Source organism: Capricornis sumatraensis, chromosome 10, assembly GCF_032405125.1.
Source record: "Capricornis sumatraensis isolate serow.1 chromosome 10, serow.2, whole genome shotgun sequence".
NCBI classification, from domain to species: domain Eukaryota; kingdom Metazoa; phylum Chordata; class Mammalia; order Artiodactyla; family Bovidae; genus Capricornis; species Capricornis sumatraensis.
The window spans coordinates 46,595,673-46,620,656 of NC_091078.1; the positions used below are offsets into that span (position 1 = coordinate 46,595,673).

Here is a 24,984-nt window from a genome sequence, read left to right on the forward strand (position 1 = left end):
TGTCTGTGTCTGTGTCTGTGTGTGTCTGTGTCTGTGTGTGTCTGTGTCTGTGTCTGTGTGTGACCTGTAAGCAAGTAAGTTGTCACCATGAAAAACAGACCTATTCCTGTCTTAAATAGGTGCTCTTCTAGTGAGCATATCATCTGTTTACTACTTATTCTCGCTGTAGATTCATGTAACTTAACATGAATTGTGACTTCTCTGGCTCCCACCCCAACTCCACAGCTCCGCCCTGCCTTATGAGCTGCAATCCAGGGGTAGGGGGAGCACTGTGGAACACTTACAGTTGGCCTGCTGGTTCTGAAAGTCCCCTGTCACGTTGCTTAGAAAATCAGTGTTGATGATGTCCCGCCACTGGATGGTCTCCATGTTGCAGAGGACAGGATTGTTACTGAATCGCACGGCACCTTGCAGAATTTCTGCATGAGAAAGGAACCCCCATGAGGAAACTTGCCATCTCTTCTAAACTCTTGTGAAGTATGCATATGCTTCTTCACATTTTGCCTTCTGTTAAGAGATGGCAGCATGCAAATGAGACTCCCTGGAACTGCAGTGGGGCAGTGGAAAGTGAGCTGATGGATTCCTCTGTGGAGGAGTTGGGATTCCCCTGCATTGGATCTTTGAACAATGAATGACCAGAATTTAGAAATCGGGGGCCATGGGAAGATAATGCTTTAGTCATGTAGCATGAATTACAGGTATACAGTAAGTTGGTGGTTCCCAGGGAGGCTGGCTGGTCCCAGCTGTACTGGAGTTACTCTGTGATGATAGTGTGAAAGGGTAGATGGGACAGGAAGGGTGGGTGGAAGGGAAGATGCTGTGAGGTGCTTGGGAAAGTGGGCAAAGTGGAACAGGAAGGATCTGTATGCGTGATGAAGAGACTGGGTGGCCAAGGGAAGGCAAAGACATAAAACTGTTCAACTGCTCAAAGGAAGAGTTGGAATGACATGAAGCACCAGGGGTGTTAAGAAAACTTGAGCTGGAGCAGAGGGCAAGTATTCCCCCATGACACTTATGCAAACATTTACTGAATGGCTTCTGTGCACAAAACATGGCAGCGAGTGCTGTGAGGTATGTGGAGATGAATGATTCCTGCTGGCTCCTCTGTAAGAAATGACAAGCACGTGAGGGGCAATGCACAGTCAATAACCTCTGTTCACAGAGGGCCATGACCCATGACGAGGCTGGCACTGTGCCAGCTGGTTTACATGCATGCATGCTCAGTCCCTCAGTCGTGTCTGACTCTGCAACCCCATGGGCTGTAGCCTGTTAGGTTCCTCTGTGCATGGAATTTTCCAGGCAAGAACACTGGAGTGGGTTGCCATTTGCTCCTCCAGGGAATCTTCCTGACCCAGGGATCAAACCTGCATCTGCTGAATCTCTTTACTACTGTACCACCTAGCAGTCACACATATGCATGGCCTGAGCTAATCCTCACATGGTCCTCTGACAGTAACTCAGTTTTAGATATGTAAGTAATGCCAAGCATCCCGGATTGGGAGAGGACATGGAGAAGGAAGAGTTCTTCTGGGGAAGCTCTCTTTGGCTGTTGGAAAGAGTAACATCTCTGGGAAGAGAACATGTGGAGAAGCCCAGATGGAAGTGGGCTCGGTGGGCTCCAGGTAGACAGACAGCCCCAGCAGAGGCTGTCAGGGGCCAGGTGAGCAGTTCCTTCAGCAGATGGCGGGGAGGGGCTGCAGAGTCCCAGAAGGCAGTCTGGGAGGTCGGAGAGGGCCGCATCTTGGAGTTTTGGGTGTGAAATCAGATATGACAGCTGGACAACCAAGTGAAAAGCTTCACTTAGGAGGGAGCCAGAGTCAAGGGATAAACTCATGAGGGGCCAGAGCTGGAGATACAGAAGAGAGAGCTGGCGCTTCAGGAGCCTCAGGGACAGACCAGGAGCATGAAGGCCAAGGGGACAGCAGCGGGATGACCAGAGGCCCGTGTTAGTGACTAACTGTCGTTGTTTAGTCATTAAGTCATACCAGACACTTTTGCTACCCCATCGACTGTAGCCTGTCAGGCTCCTTTCTGTCCATGGGATTCTCCAGGCAAGAATACTGGAATGGTTTGTAATTCATGTCGAATAATCCAAATCTGAATTGATACAACCCCAATACTCAAAACAAATAATACCAAGCACAGAAATAGCTCCCTGGGGCTTTATCTGCAGTAATACACTTAATCTTCTCAACAACCCTGGGAAGTCTGTTACCATTGTGCCCCCCATTTTTGAAGTCACAGAGAGAACCCACTCCCAGGCGCCTGGCTGATGAGCATGGAGCTGATACAGCTGGAGCTGGAAACTGACAGTCTGTGCCCCCACCTGCCTCTGCCTGGCACCACAAGACAGCGACTTTGCAAGGCATCCCGGTGGGCTGAGGGTGAGGACAGCACAGCCCAGTGCCAGCACCGCACCCAACAGTGCGGGAGGCTGAGGGGAGCCCTGAGGCCATTTCATAAATGCAGAGCCCAGGAGCTGACCTGGACACAGGCTCCATGGGGCACGGACAGTCAGCCCGCCCTGCACCTCAGCCTGGGCTCAGGCCCTGCACCGCGGATCTCCTCTGCTGGGCATCCTCTGCTCTCGTCCCCTTTTAGGGTTGGCCCCACTGTCCATCAGAGTCGCAAGGCCTGGGGGAAGGTTAGGGCTCTGTGGCATGGTCTGGGTGGCCAACCCTGGCCATTTCCTCACTCCTGTAGGAATTCAAGAGGGTTACTTTGACCAATTTTTTTTTTTTTAAATGGCAGAGCATACCACTTGCTCTGAAAGAAGGTGAGGGGCATTAAATTAAGTTACCAATTTAACATGGCTGGCACTGTACCTGCCACAATCATCATTATCTTCAAATTTTAAAAGTCAACTTGCTGTTTTTCCACAGTTTCCTCTCACAGCACCCTTGTAAGTGCCCTCCTCACAAGAATTCAAACTTTGCCTGTAATACCTTTATTCGATCCTTACAAACTTAAAAATGACTTTTGTATAATAGTGTGACTCTGGAAAATGTCTCAGACAGTGGTGGGATTTTCACTCTTTGTCCCTTATACATGAGGTCCAGGCAGTAAGACTGGAGGACTCCCTGAGCATTTCAGTCTCGTCATCTGGTCAGACTCTCGTTTTTCCAGAACCTTTACCATGTCTTACTAACTCTCTGGATACTTTTCCATGAACAAGGCAGAACCTGTACTTGGCTTAGCTCTTCCCTTCCTGCCCCATCATCTACTGTCTTCTTAGAGCTTCCACTCACTGTATCTTGCATATGGCTGGCATGCAAAACGTCTGTGTGTCATGAATAGAGGTCTTCCTTGAATGGAATTCAGAAAAGCACCCAGTCTGCTAAGTACAGTCCAAGTTGCTCTTCATACTATAGCCTCCTCCGCCCTGCTCTCACCCTGTAAGTTTCTCAAGGGCAGCTCCCTCAGTCCGGTTTTGTTTGCTCCATAGTTGGATAAGACGGCTAAGGCATGGGTGTTTTCATAAAGCACATTTCCTCGGATGATCTGCAGGTTTTCCAATGGAATCTTCTCCACTGTGTTGAGGGCAATGAGTACATAGCCGGCAACCTCCTGGATGGTCTAAGGAAATAAAACATGAATATATTATTTCTCTTTGGAGGAACTCATGAGTGCAAGATCTAAAGTGGATCCAGACAGCCCAGGCCACCTAGCTGAGGAGGACTGGTTGACGAGTCATGCAGATGATTACCACTGGACCCCATGGGAGGTAACAAGATTTATAGTGATTCCTGCATTTTTGCCTCTTGAGCTTGACAGTGGTAATGACGGGCCATCTGCATTACTGAGGAATGCTGTGACTTTCATTTTGTCTGGTGTTTAACAGACTCAGCAGAAAATCGAAACGTTTTATTAACTTATTTTTTATTTGTCTTGCAGGCTTTCCATCAAAAACAAAAACAAACCCAGAAGAAAACCAATCAAATCCTAAGTTTAACTACACCAAACTCAGAAGCTTTTAAGGCTGGCTCCTATTGGCTCACTGGAGTCTACTGCAAAACATATGGGAGTTTGGTGAACTAGTTTTTAAACTCTTGGTAGCCAGAAATCAACCATGATGGGAGCATTTATACCAAGAAAACAGGCAAGGGCTACAAAGCACATCTTCTTTCTTTTTTTTCAAACACAGCCAGTTTAGCAGGATACCATGGCTGCAGTGCTGGTTAAAAGATTAGTGTCCACAATGATAGAAATCCAGGCTAGTCTATTTCTCTTTGCTATTCTTTTATAGCTACAACTTGAAACTATCTGGTAAAGTGACCTTTCCATAAAACTTGCCTGTGTAATTTCCTTATGGATTGTAATTGCCATAGCAAAAGTAAACACACTGCCAATTAAATTCTGCCAAGGCCTTATTTACTTATATTTACTTCTAGTGTATTTGGGTAAGGAACATCAATACAGTTTACTAACGCATATATATGGAATTTAGAAAGATGGTAACAATAACCCCGTATGCGAGACAGCAAAATAGACACAGATGTATAGAACAGTCTTTTGGACTCTGTGGGAGAGGGAGAGGGTGGGATGACTTGGGGGGATGGCATGGAAACATGTATAATATCATATACGAAATGAATTGCCAGTCCAGGTTCGATACAGGATCCTTGGGGCTGGTGCACTGCGATGACCCGGAGGGAAGGTATAGGGAGGGAGGTGGGAAGGGGGTTCAGGATGGGGAACATGTGTATGCCCGTGGCGAATTCATGTTGATGTGTGGCAGAACCAATACAATATTGTAAAGTAATTAGCTTCCAATTAAAATAAATAAATTTAAATTAAAAAATTAATTTAAAACAGATTAAAAAAAGGATCAAATTCATTGAACTAACCTTGAGAAAAGAAAGGTTGTAACCACTCTGCATGTAGGTAATTTCCAAATTCCCAAGGACCACCTCACAGTTGTTGAACATCCTCTGGAGGCTCAGAAAGTGGTCTTCAAAAGTGCCCAACTGGGTGAGCTTGTTACTTGTCCCTTGGCAAACTGGAAACAAGGGGAAAAAGGTATCACATGAAATAAAGTAAAGTAGAAAAGCTAAAAAAAACAATCTTCACAATCTTCAACTAACTGCATGCTTCAGTGGCTTAGGATAGTAATTCTGATTGAAGGCCACTCAGGACAAATGTGATAAACAATGTTTAAAAGTTTATACAAGATGCAGTTCAAACTAAGGAATTGTTCATCTCTATAATGCATGCAACTGTTTAAAAATATCAAAAATTCAAGGAGAACTTTTCAGATGAAAACCCTATGGAAATCTTTGAGACCAAATAGTCTATAAGAGTTTTAGTAAAATGCATGAAAAAATAGACAATAATTGTATATTTACAATGTTAATAAATATATAATGAACTTCTATTTTGCAAAAAGATAACATATCACATTATTATGTGTTGAAAGACTATTTACAAACATAGTTTCCTACCACAACTTTGTACAACCTAAAATCAATGACAAGAGTGTAAATTAAAAACCATTGACTGGAGACAAAAAATATTCTAAAATGATGCACCGAAGGATAAAATCAAATATTACATAAAATTTAGAAAATAACAAGAAAACACACTTGGTTACTAAGAAACCAGCATGTCTTTGTGTCTGCCACACTCTAAGGAGCCTGCCACCCAGGTAGAGGTGCAAGGGTTTGGCATCAATTGCTGGGATGTGGCCTCAGCACACTTAACGCCCTGATGCTTTCAGCTGTCAAACTTAATATAAGAAAACATTTTAAATTAGGGGATGAAGTCAGACTACGAAAATACATTTGTAGTCTATATTTAAAAGCAAAGGAGAGGATTATAATAAAGCCATGTTTATAAATTAGCTCTTTGAACAACATGAATAGGCAAGCATAAGAAAACAAAGAGGTTTGGAACTTGTGAAGCAGGGAGCTGGTTAGCGACTGTACTTTGAGCCAAAATTATCATAAGTGAGGCAATATGGCCTCTGGCTTTGGAGGTTTGATTCAGACCTGACCAGGCAGAGCTGCAATCTGCAACCAGGTGGTTGAGCACAAAACCAACACCAGCGTCAATATGCGGGGAGTTCCTGAGGAACTCTTCCCAAATCCGCATTTCCATTTGATAGGGTCTTTGCTCCCTCCCCACGGTAGTTTTCTGCAGAGCATCATTTGACTGTCTGCTCTTGGATTTTGGTGCCAAGGCACTGAGCACATGTTCAGACACCACATAATGAACGTGAAGCGTTTACACCACCATTAAATATGAAGCAACCCTTACTTCCTCTTTGACTCTGTGAGGATTTCCCTCTTCTCCCCTTCTGTGGTCTCTCTCAAATTTGGTGGTAGAGAGAATATTCACAAGGGAACTGCAATGGCTCACAAGACAGAGCCCCCTCCCTGCACTGGCTCCAGGGCGCAGTGATTTCATCACTCTTTCAACCATAACACAGGACAGACCCAACATCTCTGGCTGCCTTCACTTGGGAGTGTGGGCTGCTCTGATTGCAACCTCAAGTTTGGAACCACTGTACACAGTTGGCTGCAGTGCATACAGATGAGGCCAGACTGATTTCCCAATTCTAAGGTCCTTAAAGATGCCAGCATCAATGGAAGTGCAGGATTTTGACAATAAGAGGTGACCTTTCTGTTGGCACACCTTGGAAGCTGATGGACTATGGTCCCTAAATTTCAGCTTAACTCGTCAGCTCTGGTCTAGGAAGCCCCAAGTATTGATCATGCCCTTCATGCCAGCCAGGTGACCAGTGTTGACTAGAACTGGGTGTTGGAGCACGTTTCTGAAGGGTTTCTTCTGTACACAGAAGGATGAACGCAATCACAAATGTTTTCATTTTAAATGCTCAAAGATATCCGTTTGTAAATTTCTCTTGGCTGAACTATTTTTATTATTGAATTATATGAAAAGGACTTTCATCAGTTAAAAAGGAAAACATGTCAGGTAAGTTTACCCTGTTAAAGAAGAAAATAATTGCAAAAGGACTACACTTGTGTTTTTATTTATTCTTTCAAAAAGTGCTAAATGAGCACTGAAAGGACTTTTTTAATGAATACGTACCATGACCCTTTACTATTTACAGTTACTATAAATTACTTTCATATTCTAAAAAAGATCCGATATTTGGAAGACAATAGCACCATTACACGTTATTGATATGAACGTTAATTTGTAAAACATTTTGGAAACAACTGGACAAGTTGTGCACACAAATAAATATGCTTAAAGTCTATGTCATGATGACTGCACGTTGGAAAACCTATTCTGAGGAAACAGACTGAAATTTTCATGCAAAATGTTGACATGTTTTTTAATAATGGCAAAAAATTGCCCAATTGCCCAACGTGTTTATTTTTAAGAAAAAGCAGCCAACACACTATTGGACTGAGCTGAAGGCAAATCCATCTTGAGTCCTATTCCTGGGTTAATGACTAAAGTATCAACAGAAAACATGACAAGGCTGCTTATTCTGAGGCTTCTCTGCCACACACAAAAAGGGAGACAGCAGGTCTGCAGTGAGGATGCAAATGGCTTGGCCTGGGTTTCTTGACTGAACAAGGTATAATCTTGGCTACACCTTTATACCAAATATCTCATGTTATGTAATATAGAACATTTAAATGTGAGACCATTAAATCAGTAATACTGAAAAATAAAAATCATTAACTAGCAAGGCAGACTTAAGGCAAAGCTGTGAGAGGAAAGGCTCCAAGCTCAGCCAGGAGAAAGCTTCCGGTCAGCACTTCCCCTGTATGCAGACTGAAGGACTTCCCGGAGCTCCGCAGCACGGTTTTCTCAAATACAGACTTGGTAAAATCCATTCTGGCCTCCCAGAACTGTTCTGAGAAGTGCATGCACACAAAAGCTTCAGGTTTCTTTTGTTACAGCTAACTACTGGGAACTGTGACAGCGGCCTTGACATAAGATGTGCCCGGACAGACGCTGGGACTTTCGTGGCTGTGTCCTTGTCCTGTGATACTGTGTGAACTGGCTGCATTTGGTTGGCTTACTCAAATACTGGGCATTAAATAGAGTTACTCTATCAGAAGAATATTTATCCAATGAGAAGAAGAAAGAAAAAATAATATATTGTACTTTAAGAATTTCATTGAAATATGCATTTAAGATTAGGTTTTTAAGCAATTTATTCAGAGAGAATTCAATATTACTTTAGGCTAAGCCTTTGAAAACTAGACAATTAAAAGTGTTTGTGTCAAGCTCCATACAACATGATAGAGATTTGCTTTCCCTCCCACAAATCTGAAGACAAATTCTACTGAAACAAGAAGGGGGCCTTCAAAGCACTCAGCTTTTCATCTTCACAATTTATTATGATGATTCATAAATGGACAAAAACCTAAAAGAATTGTACTGTGAACATCCTTAAAGTAGCATTTTATTATGTTCACTTTAACACATACCTACCCATCTAATTTTTTCTATGCATTATAAAGTAAGGCACAGATAGCAGTACCCTTCATGCTGACATGCCACTGGTTACAGTTCAAGAGTACTGACAGTGGTTATTGAGGTAACACCACAAACTGTGAGATCATCAGTAATAAGTGTAGCACTGGTGAGTTTCAACAAACGCATGCAGCTGTGTAACCAGAACAGAACATCACGGTCACCCTGGGAGCCCCCTCATGGCCCTGCTCAGCCCCTGCCCCAGACACCACAAACTGCAGATGTGTTTCCAGGTAGGAGAGTTCTGCCTGTCTGGGGACTTCTGCTCATGGAATCACATGGCACCCTTGGTACCAGGGTTCATGTCGTGTCCAGAGTCAGGCTGTTCTCTTTTTGAAGAACCAACCCCACCCCCCAATTTATTTGAATTGAAAATAAAACAGTCTGCCACCTTTAAGTCCGGAAACATGCCTGATTTGACAGGGAGAGCCTGTGGCTTTCCTGTGTGATTATGCGGGTATACCTCTCTCTTTCCCACAAGCCCAGACAAATCTGTAAGGCTAAGACATAACACTAAAACAGGTTTCTCCAGATTTTCCCAAATCCACTTAGATACTTTTGGAATTGCCTAATTGTTTTAATTTGCTTTCTCTATGCTTTAATGGCAGCCAAGGTCCCTGGGCACTTGCAAATCTCTCCCCATGGCCTCCAAAACTGTTTTTATTATTGCCTCATTTTCCACAGAGCACCTTGTTTTGAAGCAGAAGTCACATCACATTGCTCTGGGTTTGAACCGTCGGTCTGGGTTTCCCAGGGCAGCAGAACAGAGGATGGGCGCCTGCCCGTGCCCCTCCCACCGTCTCTCGCAGGCTCCCTTCCCTGCCCTTTGGTGCAGCCGAGCCTCTCTGTTTCTTGCAGCCACCAGGTTCCTGCCCCTTTCAGGGCTCTTCCATCTGCTTGGAACAGTCTTCCCTTTCTCCCCAGGTCTTTGAATTTTTGTGTCCCTTTTGTCACTGAGATTCTCCCCCGGTGGACATGACATCCCTTCAGAAAAGCCTGTTCTGGGACCAGGTCAGCTTAAGTCTCCCCCATTGCATTCTATCACATTTTTCTGATCTCTCTCTTAGCATTCATCACTACTTAAAATTATTTATTATGCAAATACAAAGAGTGGGGAGAGGTGGAATACACATCTATCTCCTTGGACTGACTGCTGGGATGTGAATATACATGCTGTGTTTACATTTTAGATGTGAAAGCAATGGGCCCAATAGTGGTCATGGGACCAGAGCCTTGGATGACTTGACATGGATCTCTCAGCCTTTCTTGTTTCTGTGTGTCTGGTGGTAGAGAAGGAGGCAGGATGTCTCAGGAGAGCGTCAGTTCTCACAACTTTCTAGTTGGTTACTGTAAAATCATTCTAAGCTACTTAACATATTCAGTTCAGTTCAGTCACTCAGTCATGTCCGACTCTTTGAGACCCCATGAATCGCAGCACACCAGGCCTCCCTGTTCATCACCAACTCCCAAAGTTCACTCAAACTCCCGTCCATCGAGTCGGTGATGCCATCCAGCCATCTCATCCTCTGTCATCCCCTTCTCCTCTTGGCCCCAATTCCTCCCAGCATCAGAGTCTTTTCCAATGAGTCAACTCTTCGCATGAGGTGGCCAAAGTATTGGAGTTTCAGCTTTAGCATCATTCCTTCCAAAGAAATCCCAGGGCTAATCTTCTTCAGAGTGGACTGGCTGGATCTCCTTGCAGTCCAAGGGACTCTCAAGAGTCTTCTCCAACACCACAGTTCAAAAGCATCAATTCTTTGGCCCTCAGCCTTCTTCACAGTCCAACTCTCACATCCATACATGACCACTGGAAAAACCATAGCCTTGACTAGACAGACCTTTGTTGACAAAGTAATTTCTCTGCTTTTGAATATGCTATCTAGGTTGCTCATAACTTTCCTTCCAAGGAGTAAGCGTCTTTTAATTTCATGGCTGCAGTCACCATCTGCAGTGATTTTGGAGCCCCAAAAAATAAAGTCTGACACTGTTTCCACTATTTCCCTATTTCCCATGAAGTGATGGGACCATATACCATAATCTTCGTTTTCTGAATGGTGAGCTTTAAGCCAACTTTTTCACTCTCCTCTTTCACTTTCATCAAGAGGCTTTTTAGTTCCTCTTCACTTTCTGCCATAAGGGTGGTGTCATCTGCATATCTGAGGTTATTGATATTTCTCCCAGCAATATTGATTCCAGCTTGTGCTTCTTCCAGCCTAGCGTTTCTCATGATGTACTCTGCATATAAGTTAAGTAAGCAGGGTGACAGTATACAGCCTTGAGTACTCCTTTTCCTATTTGGAACCAGTCTGTTGTTCCATGTCCAGTTCTAACTGTTGCTTCCTGACCTGCTTTGTAGGTTTCTCAAGAGGCAGGTCAGGTGGTCTGGTATTCCCATCTCTTGAAGAATTTTCCACAGTTTATTGTGATCCACACAGTCAAAGGCTTTGGCATAGTCAATAAAGCAGAAATAGATGTTTTTCTGGAACTCTCTTGCTTTTTCCATGATCCAGCGGATGTTGGCAATTTGATCTCTGGTTCCTCTGCCTTTTCTAAAACCAGCTTGAACATCTGCTTTAAAAACCAGAGGAAGATTTTGCCCACTTTCATCCTGAAAAGGTTTAAGGAAATCTCAAATAAGATATTTACATAATGGATTTAAAAATAAATAAAGAAAAGATATTAAGAGAGCTTGCTAGAGGTTTCATAGTATCAGGATTAATCATTTCTTTTGCCTTACTCAAATTGTGTTATGGTGACAATTTCAAAATGTGTATGTTTATACATCTGAAAAAAAATGCACAGAAATGTTATTGGAAGAAAAAGTTGTTAACAATAGTCTTTTATGAATACTGGGTTTGGGGTGTTTTTCTTAGAGTTTCTGCATTTTTCAAGTTTTCTACAGTGACCATATAAGTAATATATTACTGAGGAGATAATTTACAAAAATCTATGTTGAACAAGGCCAAAAGAATGACACTTTTAATAAAATACATTTCATAAAAATGGAGAAATGTTCTTCAAAGTTTTGCATATCATTAATTGAATGGCTTTGTGGAAGTGCTTTAAAAATTGGAAGTAACCAAATGAAATACTAGATATAGAAACTGTTAGAGGGTAAGGAAGCTACAGGTTGTTCACTTCATTGGTATTCAGAACAGTTGCATATGGCAGCCCTTGGGGAAAGCCATGCATTGCACAGATTTGCTGTCTCTTCAAATAATGATGGAATTCTAAGTTCCATTTCTTCCTGATCTATCAACACATTTTTTACATTAATTTCAGGGAGTAGAGAGTAAATTTATCCCATAGAAAAATGTCATAAATTGTGATTATAGCATCAGACTAGCCTGTGAAATTTATTTAATCCATATAAGTTTGTCAGAATGTTGACCTACAGTTAAGTTATAATGAAAAAATTGGGAAAATATATAATAAAAGTAAACACAAATATGATTTTTTAAAAGTACAAAATGGTATTTAAATTTTCATTGTGGGTTTAATAAAAGGTTTTGTGGAATGGGAAAAGTTTCATTATAATTTTGAAAAGATTTTTCTTTATTTTTCAAACTTTATATTTTATCAACAGTTTCTTATTTGATCATATTTAATTTCATACCTAATACATAGTCCTTACCCTGTAGGCATCCAAAGACTGTTGTCAAACTGAATTTCAATGTACATTGCAACTTGGAAATGCACATATAACACTCAAAAAGTCCTCTTAAATATTTGGTAATTTGCAATGTGCGTTATAATACGCCTACTGGACTAAACACGCCAAGCCTTGGCATGATCAACACATCTACAAACTCTAAGCTAACAAGCTGCTGCTGTTGCTGCTAAGTCGCTTCAGTCATGTCCAACTCTGTGCGACCCCATAGACGGCAGCCCACCAGGCTCCCCCGTCCCTGGGATTCTCCAGGCAAGAACACTGGATTGGGTTGTCATTTCCTTCTCCAATGCATGCTAACAAGCAGAAGACTTTAAAACAACACCTATTTTGTTTTAGAGTTGGGACACAGAGTACCTGGTTGATTTCCTTCCCTATAATTTTCCTCTTAGCCATTAAAGTAAGCCCCAACCAAGTTTATGACTTTTAAAAAATAAACTACGAGTTAGGAGACCTGTGCATATTGTGTCCACTTTCTTGGGAGCTAACTGATGTGTATGAATCCCAGGAAGACCAGCTCTGGGAGGGATGGTGGAAGGTTTCCAGTGACAGCATCAGACATCTCCAAATCAGTGTGAAGGCTGTGATGTATCATTATGGGATGATCTCCAGCCAGTTATCTCAACTCTCTGGGTCTCAATAGGACCAGCTTGATGCCCTTGACAGGGGAGTTGTGAGCAGTAATGAGATTGTGGACATAAAAGTGCTTCATAATTCACACATTTCTCTAAACACAAATCATGTCTGACATTGAGGCTTTGCTACAGCAGTATTCAGAGCAGGCAAACCACTGCAATCTATTTCTGCCTGTGTGTCTTCAAGGATACCAGCAAACTACCCCCACCTCTTGGGGGCGGCAGGGTGAATTTCTTTTTTAAATGCAGTCAACAGAACTGCTGTACTGTGTCAAAACTGAGGCTGCTTTAAAATTCTAAAATTAAAGACATTACTGTTCACTTTTATTGGATGCTGTCCAGAGAGTGGTTCTGACAATGGAAATGAAAAATTTTGAATCATGGAGCTTGTTGTCCATTCCATTTTTATAGGTAGTTGAATGGCTGGTAAATAAGAAATGAATTTTACCTATTTGGGATGATCAAAAATGAACCTGGACCAGAAAAGATTTCAGAAAGCCATACACAATAATTTTTTATTCATTCAGCCCAATAAATCTTTTTTGAGTATTTGGCAACACAATTTGTGTCTGGTCCTCTTTATTTAAACAGATGGACATATACTGAATGAAAATTCATGGACAGATGAATGACATTATCAGATTATACACCAGAATCTATATTAGGTAGTACGGAACTAGATCACATGTGATTGGAGTGTCCTTGAGTGAATATTGAATGCTGAGCAGGGTACACTGAGGAAAGGACAGAAGATTGGAATTGGTTTAAAATCTCTCCATGTGAAAATATAAACAAGACAGAATTTAGTGTGTCTGGTCTTTACTTTCTAGAGATATCATGAGTCAGCGCCTCCTCCCGGCTGGGTTGTTTTTCTAATCTCCTAGCTGGGGACTACTGCTTTCTCACGCTCAGGGTTCTCTCCACACACAGGCATGCCTCTTAAGCGAGTAACGCCACTGCCCTTCCAAAGGTTTGCTGGACAAACCATCACCTGGATGCTTCACCCCCACTTCGATGTTCATGCTTCTGACCTGCTTCTTCAGAGTCCTGCTGTGTTTTCAGGTGAGTCCTTCAACCCGAGCAGTGAGGGCCAGTGCAGAGTCCATGAGGTTAGTACTTGACACTGCACAGTTGCAGGGGCAATTTTCAAAGCTCTTCCTCAAGAATGTGACTGCTGAGACCTGCCTGTCACCTAAATGAGGAAGGGCTGTCACTCCCTCTCACCACAGAGGGCCTATTGAAATGGGATGTTCTGCCTGTCTAAACGCAGGAGACTTGAAAGAGCAGGGCAGGATGGGGGCAGGGGGTGGGGGGCAGATGGTCATCACAGAGGTAAGCCTGGGGAGTGGGAAAGGGAATATTCCTAATGGGGTGGGTGTCAAAGACCACTACTTGAAACCGGTTCAAAACTTGACAGTTCAGAGTCTGACTTAAGACTGCCTCTGTCTCCCTGCACCTTTCACCTCTGACTCCGCTGACCCTCTTGAGTAGAGACCTGGAGAGCAGAAGGCAGCGGCTTTCTCTCCTGCCCAGGCCTCTGTGACTCCCGCTAATGAGGAGGGCTGGGGAATGCTCCCCATAATGGGTGCCATTCCTCTGGAGCTCACCCAACCACCAGCCCGGCCGAAGAGCACCCCGGCCTGGGGAGCCACTGCCGTGGGTGTCGCTGGCCACTGAGCGAAGGTTCGCTCCCTCCTGCTCTGTGGTCTGCACCAGGGCCACGAGGGCTGGTTGTTCTTCCGTTCATTCACTGCTTCAACTAAAGCATATTTAATAAAAATGACTCAACAACAGTTGTCAAGAATGAATCAGAAGTGCTCACTGCCCTGAAGAGACATACCAGCCCTCTGGGGAGATGACTTTACTCACGGAATAATCATAGGACTTCCCCCAGCCATGCAACAGAGCCACTGAAGGACCCAGGCCCCCAAGAGGAGAAGTCGCCAATGTTCCTCACAGTAAAGCAAAGAAGTCACCCCATGTTCCCAGCAAAGAGCAGGCTGCCTAAAAGTGCCAGGCGCTGGGCTCGGTGACTGCACTACACCCAGTCCCACAATTTGCCACACTAGGAAGATAAGACTTATTTCATTTCTCCTTCTCCCCTGCATTGCCCTCCTCTGGGTCATCCGGAGATATACATGAGTGACCCTTCCTGGGTTCTCTATAGTTATCTCTAAGAATCACTTCTCCATGCATTCTTATTGAAAAAAAATTCTGGAAAAGATACGTAATTTGCAAGGAAATAAAAAGATGTCTAAACCAGAATGGAGGGTAAGGATTTTTCTTGCAAGTGTTTCTCTGTGGAAAAACTGTGTGGGCTCCATGTGGCAGTGTGTGTCTACCCCAACCCCAAGACAATCTGAATGTGCTTTTAAATGTTTTGTCCTTTACTGTTTTTGTTTTTAAAAATAAGTCACTAATGCACAATTGTTTCAAGGCCACGTCTCTAAATAGATACCCATTTAACTTGGTTTACTCATGAGCATAAGAAAAATCGATCACACAAAGAGCCACCTACCCCCCAAAAAAGAACCCAGAGTAAATGACAACAAACAGCTAAACAAGGGAGTGATCACTAAGACACCAGGAGAGGCCATGACACCAAAGGTTTCTTCTGAAAACAAGGATGTTCCCAGCACCCCTCCCTGTGCATCCCCACCAGCGCCAGCCACGGTAAGGCCAGGACTAGCTCCTCGAGTGGCCCGTGGTGTTCTGCCCAGCCTTTGCTGTGAGACGTGCAGGGGGTCACAGAGGACCTGTGGCTCTCCTACAAGGGAACCTACAGGATAAAGGAGCAGAAGAAAGGGAGCAAAGATGTTAGGAGGCAGAAGGAAGCTGGTCTACTGGGACTGCTTGGGAAAGGATGGATTTGGGGGAGGAGGATGCAGACATGGTAAAGCTAACAGGGTTGAAATTTCTAAGCCATTTTTCAAGCCTGAGCTTGCATTATGCTGCTTCAGGCTGGAATTGTTTTCTGTGGGGGCATCATTGGATCCCTTTTGCTCCTGGGAACAAATGAGAAACAATTGTTCTCAGGAGGAGAAAAGTAATCTTCCTAAGAGTAAAAGGAGAAAAGTAATCTCCCTAAAAAGATAGGGGCTTGATTTCACCAATGAGCTGCTTGCTTTTTAAAAAGTTACCAAAACATGTCAGGTCCTCAGCACAACAATTTGAACCAATCCGTCATACTCATGTCATAAAGGATTTGAAAAGTCAGAAAAGGGGCAAGCTAACCCCCTAGCCATTCTGACTACAGAACAACAGCATCCAGCTTTTACAACGACCTGACAATGACCAATGGCCTCAGAGCCGTAAGGACTGGCTAAGAACTCTGGTCCCAACACTGCTGGGACCACATTTCTACCACACTGAGGCTCTTTTTCTTCACCTGCAAAACAGGGACTCTTGGGAAGGTTCAGGGAAATGGGAGAATCCGTGCTCAAAGCATCTGACACATGGTAGACTCAGGAAATATTACTATAACTTGAATCTGAGTTAAATCTGGACTGGGTCCCAGTAGAATGAATTGCTTCCTTCCTTCCAAGCTCTCCCAGAGATTGACCCCTCTGCCTTCTGCTCACATTGTTACGTGCGGCCTGGCGAACAGCTGTGGCTCCTGCTGCTGAGGGAGAAACAGTGCACTCTGACCAGAGCTCACCCAGAGCCCATGGCCTGAAAGGGGGCACATTTGGACCCGTATCTGGTCAGGGAAGCTGTGTTGGGCACTTCAGCCTGAAGAAGCCACATCTCTTGTGTGTCTTTGAGAAGACTTCCCTTAGAAGAGCTGCTAGCTTTGTGTTCACAACATTCTCTACTCTTGTTAGTTTTCATTTGGCAGAAAGCTTCATCTGACCCTTTGCAGTTGGGATTTGTGTGCTGTGTGTATTTACATATTTTTATTTAATGCTTGTTTTCAAATGAACAATTTTTTCACTTACTCCTACTTACTTTAAACATTCCTTTTAAGTTGCATTTCAGTGAGGGAGGCATACAGCCTCTTTCCTTGGTTTACAATGTGACCCAAAGCCCATCCCAACTCCTGGGCTCAGTGACGAGGAAAGACTGACTCAGAAATCACTAACAACTTCTCAGTTGACTCCGGAGAAGCCTGAGCCAACTTTCTGCTGTGGAAGACTCTTGATTGTGTTCAGATACTACTGTTTCTAGAATGTGAAAGCTCTCCATTGAGGAGCCAGCAATTCAAGGTCATAGTTCTACAGAACCATCTGCTATTAGATGGACCATGTGGCTGGAAAAAGGTGTGAATGGGTGATGCCAACCAGGGCTGCCGCTCACTGACACAGGTCTGAGTCCAGAAAATACAGTCTGAAGCACCCTGTATGCTGTTCCAGAGCAGGGACTGGAAAACTTCTGAAAAGAGCCAGAGTAAATATTTTCAGGTCTGCAGATGATATGGTCTGTGCCCTAATCCTCGATCTCGCTGTGGGCCAAAGACAGCACCAGACACAGGTAACGATGGCCAGGTGCCGCTGTGTGTCAATGAAACTTTATTTCACTGACAGGCAGCAGTTGGATTTGGGCACTGGATTGTACTTTGCCAATCTCTGATTTGGGGAAAGGCCTGACAGGAGGAGGGGAAGCACACAATTAGAATTCCCTTTATCCTGGACTTTCTAGAAGATAAACCTGGTTAAAGTGGGTCATTTCACTCCTAAGGTCAAACTCCAAAAGGGTTTGTGTGTGTGCGTGCTCAGTCAGTCTCCGACTCTGCAGCCCCAAGGAACGTAGCCTGTCTGGTTCCTCCATCCATGGAATTTTCCAGGCAAGAATACTGGAGTGGGTTGTCATTTCCTACTCCAAGGAATCTTTTGACTCAGGGATCGAACCCATGTCTCCTGCATTGGCAGGTGGGTTCTTTACTGCTAGTGTCACCTGGGAAGCCCCCAAAAGGGTTTTCTTAGGGTTAAATTCTTCCTAATTTATCATCGGCTAAATAGAGGGATTGACGATAGAAGGTACTAAGAACTAACAAGGAAGTGAAGGGCTTCAAGCTGTTCTTTATATGTGTATGTGGGGGTTACAAGCTTCCCAGGTGGCACTAGTGCTAAAGAACCCACCTGCCAGTGCAGGAGATGTGAGCAACGAGGGCTGATCCCTAGGTCTGGAAGACCCCCCTGGAGGAGGGGGATGGCACCCCACTCCACTATTCTTGCCTGGCGAATCCCATGGAAGAGGAGCCTGGTGGGCTATGGTCCACAGGGTCACAAAGAGTTGGACGTGGCTTAGCAAGCACACATGGCGGTTACGGTTCTGTGTGAAGCAACATCTATTCTTAGAGCTGGACAGCTAAATCCATGTCCAGGAATCCTGGCTTTCCATATTCATGACAAACAAAAAATCAAGTTCTGCTTATCTTTTCCAGTGCCTAAGAATGTTAATCCTGCTCTGAGTCAGTAAAGCAATGCAATTCTCCATCTACAACTCTATCTCACAATTATTCCTTCTCTTCCCTGAAGCTAGACCCCTGATAATGGCCTCTGACTTAACACAGATGCAGCTCATTTCTCCTCTACCTCTGGGTGTGCAGATACGCGAAGACAATGAGAGTCTCTCACTGCTGTTTTTAGCCCCTTGCTTTCAGGATCCCTGAATCCTGCCTCCCTAGCGCTCTTGGGAATTCCACGTGTGTGGTCCCCTTTCACAGGCTGTCCTCCAGAGAGGCTCCCCCATCAGCTCCTCCTCCTGGCTCCTCAGCCCTGTGGCGGTGCACTTGCTCATCATTTTCACTTGTGGTGAAAGCATTCTGTTGTCTCACAGCACATTCTGTCTCTTTAAGGAATAACATGTCACCTGGGAACAACAGCAAACATTCTGTTTCCTTTGGCTTCCCTTTAGCTTATTACACTGAGAAATTCAGCAACCAATAAGAGATGGATAAATACTGCTGAATTACTAAAATCTCTATGTTAACATCATATGTAAGTTTTCAGCAGACTTGATTCACTTCTTTTTTAAATTTAATAATGAAAGTGGCAGATGAGCAATGAAAATGGAATCTCCACTGCTTCTATTAATAGTAGGGCTGATGGTAAATTCCTCTCAGGCTTGGATGAGGAAGTATTTTTCCTTGCTTGGGTCTCTCTCAGGTTTTAGTTTCTATTACATCCTCCTGGCCTAATAGAATTGGATTTGCTACAGACTGCAGACACAAAATTCTGTTGTTGAAAGCCCGTTTTCTGATTGAATGTATTTGGGATTTAACCAGACTGATTCTTCCAAAAACATGGTCTATTAAGTAACAGACAAGAAAACTTACCCTTGCTTTCCTTGCTGCATTATTAACTATTATCCAAGAGAATACTTAAAAATAACGCAGACGAGGTTCACAAGACATACATTTTATCTTCTTTTGAAAAACTTCCTACCTTTAACTTCTCTCTTATGGTTTTCTCCTGGTCACAGAAGACATTATGTAATTCTCTCCCTTGCCAAGCATTCGTAGATAGCCTTCCTTTAAGTGCAATGACCAAGGTGAAACTGCTCCACCATGACAATCATTCTAGGCCAAAGAATCCTGAGTGGGGTTTCCTTATCTCTTGTGTGTGTGTCAGTCGCTCAGTCATGTCTGACTCTTTGTGTCCCCGTGGAAGGTAGCCTGCCAGATTCCTCTGTCCATGGAATTCTTCAGGCAAGAATACTGGAGTGGGTAGCCATTCCCTTCTACAGGGGATCTTCCTGACCCAGCAGCTCTCCTGCATTGCAGGCAGATTCTTTACCATCTGAGCCACCAGGGAGGCCCCTTTCTTATCACTTAAAGTAAAGTGAAGTCGCTCAGTCATGTCCGACTCTTGCGACCCCATGGACTGTAGCCCACCAGGCTCCTCCATCCATGGAATTTTCTAGGCAAGAGTACTGGAGTGAGTTGCCATTTCCTTCTTCAGGGGATCTTCCTGACCCAGGGATCAAACCAGGGTCTCCCACATTGCAGGCAGACGCTTTACTGTCTGAGCCACCAGAGAATCAACCTTCTTATCACTTAGTAGCAAACTATTTGAATTTCTTTCCTCTTGGGGACAATCAGAGACTCATCTCTAGGAGCAAAATATGCTGCCTTTGATCATGGTTAGTGTCTTTCAAAGGGCAGGTGCTATAAGTGAAGTTACAAGGCTTCAACACTATGCCCTCCATCTATTTGCTTGTGATCATATGTCTAAGAGACTCCTGGTAGTTAAGGGAGAGGAGTGAAGTGTTGGGGCTGGAGCCAAGTCCCTGGGTCTAAAAACCATCTCAAGGGAAAGCTGCCGATCCCCACAATATGCTGCTGCTGCTAAGTCACTTCAGTCATGTCTGACTCTGCAACCCCATGGACGGCAGCCCACCAGGCTCCCCCGTCCCTGGGATTCTCCAGGCAAAAATGCTGGAGTGGGTTGCCATTTCCTTCTCCAATGCATGCAGGTGAAAAGTGAAAGGGAAGTCGCTGCAGCCTCCCAGGCTCCTCCGTCCATGGGATTCTCCAGGCAAGAGTACGGGAGTGGGGTGCCATTGCCTTCTCTGCCCCACAATATGTCTAAGTACCAAATCCAGGCTCAACAATGCACTCCAAGAGATGGCAAACCTTTTCATTTGTTCTTAGCCAGTCTGGGATTCTCAGGCTGTGCTATTCAATCTGATAGAACATGTTGATGGAGATTAAGTCATTCGTGGCAGCTTGGGGCCTGCAGGTCCCTGGAAGGCCAGTGCCGAGTGAGGACTGTGTCTAAGGGCCCTTCAAATGGCCGGAGGGCTTGGGCCTACTGCAGTGGATGTAATTAGTTGGTAATCTGTAACCTCTTTTTTTTTTTTTTTTTGCTGACTATCTGGTTATTGAGGCCAGTAACCAGAGAAGTGAAAAGCTGTAAGTGTGTACTTTATGTTTTAACTGAACTCATCACTGAACTGTTTATTCTGGCACATGGTCAAATCTGCAGGCGGGGGTGGTGGCAGCAGAAGGGGCTGCTCCTGTGGGGCTGCAGGAATGCCTTCAGTGAGCTGATTTCTACCCTGGTGAATGGCCACTCAAGCCAGACCTCTCCTTGAAGCCGAGAAAGTTTCCTACACAAACATTTCTTTGTAAGCTCAATTAACTTTCGTAATAATTTGTGCTTTTAGTTTAGGAACTACAGATGTTGTGTGGGTGGTGGCAAGGGTGAGGGGGTGGGAATGAGAGGATGAAAGAGCAAGGATATAGATCCTCCTCCTCTGGAAAATGTGGTAACACTTCCTTTCATGGAAAAAACACATCAGTTTTTAGAATTACTAAAAAATTTGAATCATTTGTAGAACAACTAGAAAAAGCCATGGCCGTTCGGTTTGGGGGAGGTCAGACTGGGCCGTTTCCCAGCTTTTCTCCCTCCTAATGAGACCCAGATCTTTGTGGCATGATTATCTGGGATTGTAATTTTATGCTGGAAATAGTCCAAAAGTTGGGCAGCAGAATCCAGCCATTCACCAAATGATAGCTCAATTTGCAAAAGAAATACAAAATCAAAAATATTAAATAGTAATTGGGAGCAAGTATTAATGTGCTAAGGGACAAGGGAACTCTTATTAACTAGACAATAAATTAATTGTCACTGGTAATGGTTTTACCACCAGAAATACACTTGCAGTTTTTCCCCTTAAGTCTAGTCACTTCTTTAATGTTGATTTGAGGTTAAATGGGGGGGTGTTACTGGATGTTTGTGGCTACTTCACAGGACAATTCCTAAGTCAATTTTATACTCCAAATCCTACAATACTGTTCATATAATGAATGTCATGTTCACTATACCCTCATCCACTTACAAATAAAATAACATTTACAAAATGTTTTATACTTCACACTTGCAAATAATCTCAATTTTCTAATTCATGTCTACCTAATGTTCTGTGGGTGTGTGCTCAGTTGCTCAGTTGTGTCCGACTCTTTGTGACCCCATGCAGTATTGCCCACCAGGCAAGAATACTGAAGTGGGTTGCCATGCCCTCCTCCAGGGGATCTTCCAGACCCAGGGATCAAACCTGAGTCTCCAGTGTCTCCTGCATTGTAGGTGCATTCTTTACCACTGAGCCACCGGGGAAGCCCCTACCTAATACATAAGCTATTAAAAAGTCAACATAATAAGGAAACTATTGAGAATCAAGCCCACTAGAATGAAAGTCCTCTGTGTCTCCTATGCCCCAGTTAATGAGGGCAGTCTCGGGACCACTTCCCTTCTGTATTCATGCAGTGGATGCTCTCACTGGACACCTGACCACCATGCGTGGGGCCCAGCACAAAGGTTGCTTGTGGTGAATATTCCTGTCCTAGCTTGAGGATTCCAACTCTGATGCCTGCCTTTGAGCCAGCTCTGCAGGGAGTGGTGGTATCACCCCAGGAAAAAACTATTTCTTATTCAGCCTCTCTTTCCTCCTCCATAATGGGAGTAAAGGCGCCTGCCCTGTGGAATCAGTGTGAGGATTAAATTGTTAACATCTCTAAGACAGTGTCTGGCTCCCAGAGGCCATCACTGTTGTTATCATCATCAGTCCATAACTGTAGCATCAGTGTGTATCAGGCACACACGAGGTCCAGGGACACAGCTGAGAATGGACTGACACTGCTCCTGCCTCAGGAAGCCTGCAGTCCAGAGGGGGTGACAGACAGCCACCAAATCATGGAACTGCTATCTGATGCGTGCACTGTGAGTGTGGCTGGGGGAGAGTATGGAAGGTAGACCCTGATCCCATCTGAGAGGCCCTGGAAGGATCCTTTGAGTTACTGCCATTCATCTGAGCTCTTCAGGAGCCTGACCGAGTGTGGGGAAGGACTCGACAGGCTTTCCTGCCGGGGGAGCTGTGACTGTGGAAGGTCCCCTGGATGGACATGAGTCTAGCAGAGAGCAGGGTGAGGGGAGGCAGGGGGCCGGTAAAGGGCTTGCTGCTGAGGACTCTCCATTTTAAAGGCATGAGAAGATTTCAAACAAGGAGGAACATGCTCAGGTTTGTGTTTTAAAAATACCTGCTGTGGCAATGGCAGCCCACTCCAGTACTCTTGCCTGGAGAATCCCATGGATGGAGGAGCCTGGTGGGCTGCAGTCCATGGGGTCGCTAAGAGTTGGACATGACTGAGTGACTTCACTTTGACTTTTCACTTTCATGCATTGGAGAAGGAAATGCCAACCCATTCCAGTATTCTTGCCTGGAGAATCCCAGGGACAGGGAGCCTGACGGGTTGCTGTCTATGGGGTCACACAGAGTTGGACACAACTGAAGCGACTTAGCAGCAGCAGCAGCTGCTTTTTGGAGCAGGACCTAGATGGTGCCCAGAAGTGGACATGTCTGTAAGAGGTTCTATGAGAGGAGATGTCCTGTTCCAACAAGATGCTCCACTGGGGAACTAGACAAAGAGTTGCACGGGGCTTCTTGGTACCATGTCTTATAACATGTGAGTCTCCACTTTTCTCAGTTTAATTACACAACTTATTTGGAAGCACAAGCTGTGAGGCAGAGGTCTTGTAGGAACTGTCACCCCTGGAAAGAGTTACCTGTCTGAGGAGCCAGCACCCTAGGCTGAAGCCCGGAGCTGATGGTAATAAGCCTGGTTTTTGGCAGCGTCCTGGTGGCAGGGGACTCTTCCCCTCTATGTGGGATGTCTGTAGCTCATAGTTTTCAAATGCTGTGATTTTTTCTTGTAAACAGAAAAGCCATTATTTTTGCAGCATGTGGTTTCAATGTTTTTTATATTCAAAAACAAGAATTATATTTCTCTATGCCATGTTGCACCTTCATAAAATTAAATAATCTCCCTCTTCTAATTTAAACAAACAGCCTTACTGCCCCATGGAGAGGGGCCCAGAAGGTTGCAAGAACAGCATGGGGGGAGCAGTCAGGCACACGCAGAACAGTTTAGAGCCTCACATTGTGGTGTGGGGGCTGCAGACTGGCAACACTGGCCTCACCTGTGAGAGTCTGTTTAGCGATAAGGAATCCTGGGCCTCATCATAGACTCACAGAATGAAAATCTCTGTCTGAACAAGATCTCTGGAGATGCCCCTGCACTGAGCTTTCCAGCCAGGCACTAACGTGGTGGCAGGGTTACAGCCAACCCTGGCAGGTGTTAGGGAGTCTGAATCCACAGAGCCGTGGACAGCTCAATGCTGAACCACAGAAGAGCATGATGTCAGGAGCACTGACCTTCCCAAGTGAAAATCTGGACTGTGAGCTGTCACGGTAGTAAGGGAAAACTAAATGCTTAGATCCTAGAGAAAGACCTTGAGTTCAGTCAGGTCAGGGCAAGAGGGGTGGCCTGTCTTGGACTGGGCCTAGGACTGTAGATGGGAGAGGGGCACCCGGGGGCAACTCAGGTGGTGATGGCTCCTGATTGTCAGCCAAGTGCACTGCTCACAAGGGTCTGTCCTTGGAGTTAGTTACGCCAAGTCCAAACCTGTATATGATGACAATGCAGACATCACAAAACTCTCCAGATCCGTGGTATTCACATAGGAACCCCTTCAGCTTTCCAACCAGAGGCTATAAGTAAAGGGTGTCCTGGACAACATCACAGTTGTAGAGCTTAAATTTGCAATTTTGAGATTCTGAAAATACCAACAAAGTCAAACAAGTCTCCAGAGCCTGACTCTACACCTTGTATGGGGTTCAGCCTCCATCATGAATGATTTAGTTAATTTCATGCCTAAATGTGCCTTTAGAAAAACTTGGTAGAGATTTGAAACACACAGATTTCAACAAAACAAGCTGAAACAAAGCTTTTAGATTTGCTTGAAGGAGTGTGTAGTGTCAGAGCAACATTTTGAGCCAACAGCACAGCAGGAAAATATCAAGTCTGGACATCTTAAAACCATGACTGAACTACAGCAAAGAGTTTTCCTATAACTGAATCCATAGTTTTCTTGTTCATGTCCCTATTCCTTTATTCACTCTCCCTAATTAGACTTGCACACATGTACACACACACACACACACACACACAGCTTTAATTCTGCGTTTGAGCTGGGAAAGTTCAGCTGCTCTAGTCTTTCATTACAAGTGCCCCATATTTTAATCCCTCTCTGTCTTCTCCTATAGACTTTCCTTCTCAAAACTGCACCTTGGATTTAAACTGACATTTATACTAGATAGACTGCAGCTTTAAAGCTCCTTTTAGAAAGACTTATGAAATGAAATACATGATAAAGGCGGGATGAAGTTCTTCATGGTGGTACATAATCTTGAACAGAAATATGCAGTATTTTTAGTTATGTT

At 44.3% G+C, this 24,984-nt stretch overlaps 1 protein-coding gene across 1 annotated transcript in view; it reads right to left on the reverse strand.

Moving 5' to 3' along the window:
* EGFR (epidermal growth factor receptor) overlaps positions 1 to 4,943 on the reverse strand; it is a 68,250-nt gene extending 63,307 nt beyond the window's left edge. Inside the window, exons 1-3 of the mRNA XM_068982021.1 lie at positions 4,848 to 4,943; positions 3,393 to 3,576; positions 285 to 419 (exon numbers count right to left, since the gene is read on the reverse strand). Coding sequence (XP_068838122.1) covers positions 285 to 419; positions 3,393 to 3,576; positions 4,848 to 4,928 — 400 coding nt within the window. The 5' untranslated portion in view covers positions 4,929 to 4,943. The remainder of the gene's footprint in view (positions 1 to 284; positions 420 to 3,392; positions 3,577 to 4,847) is intronic.
* Positions 4,944 to 24,984: the final 20,041 nt, after the last annotated feature.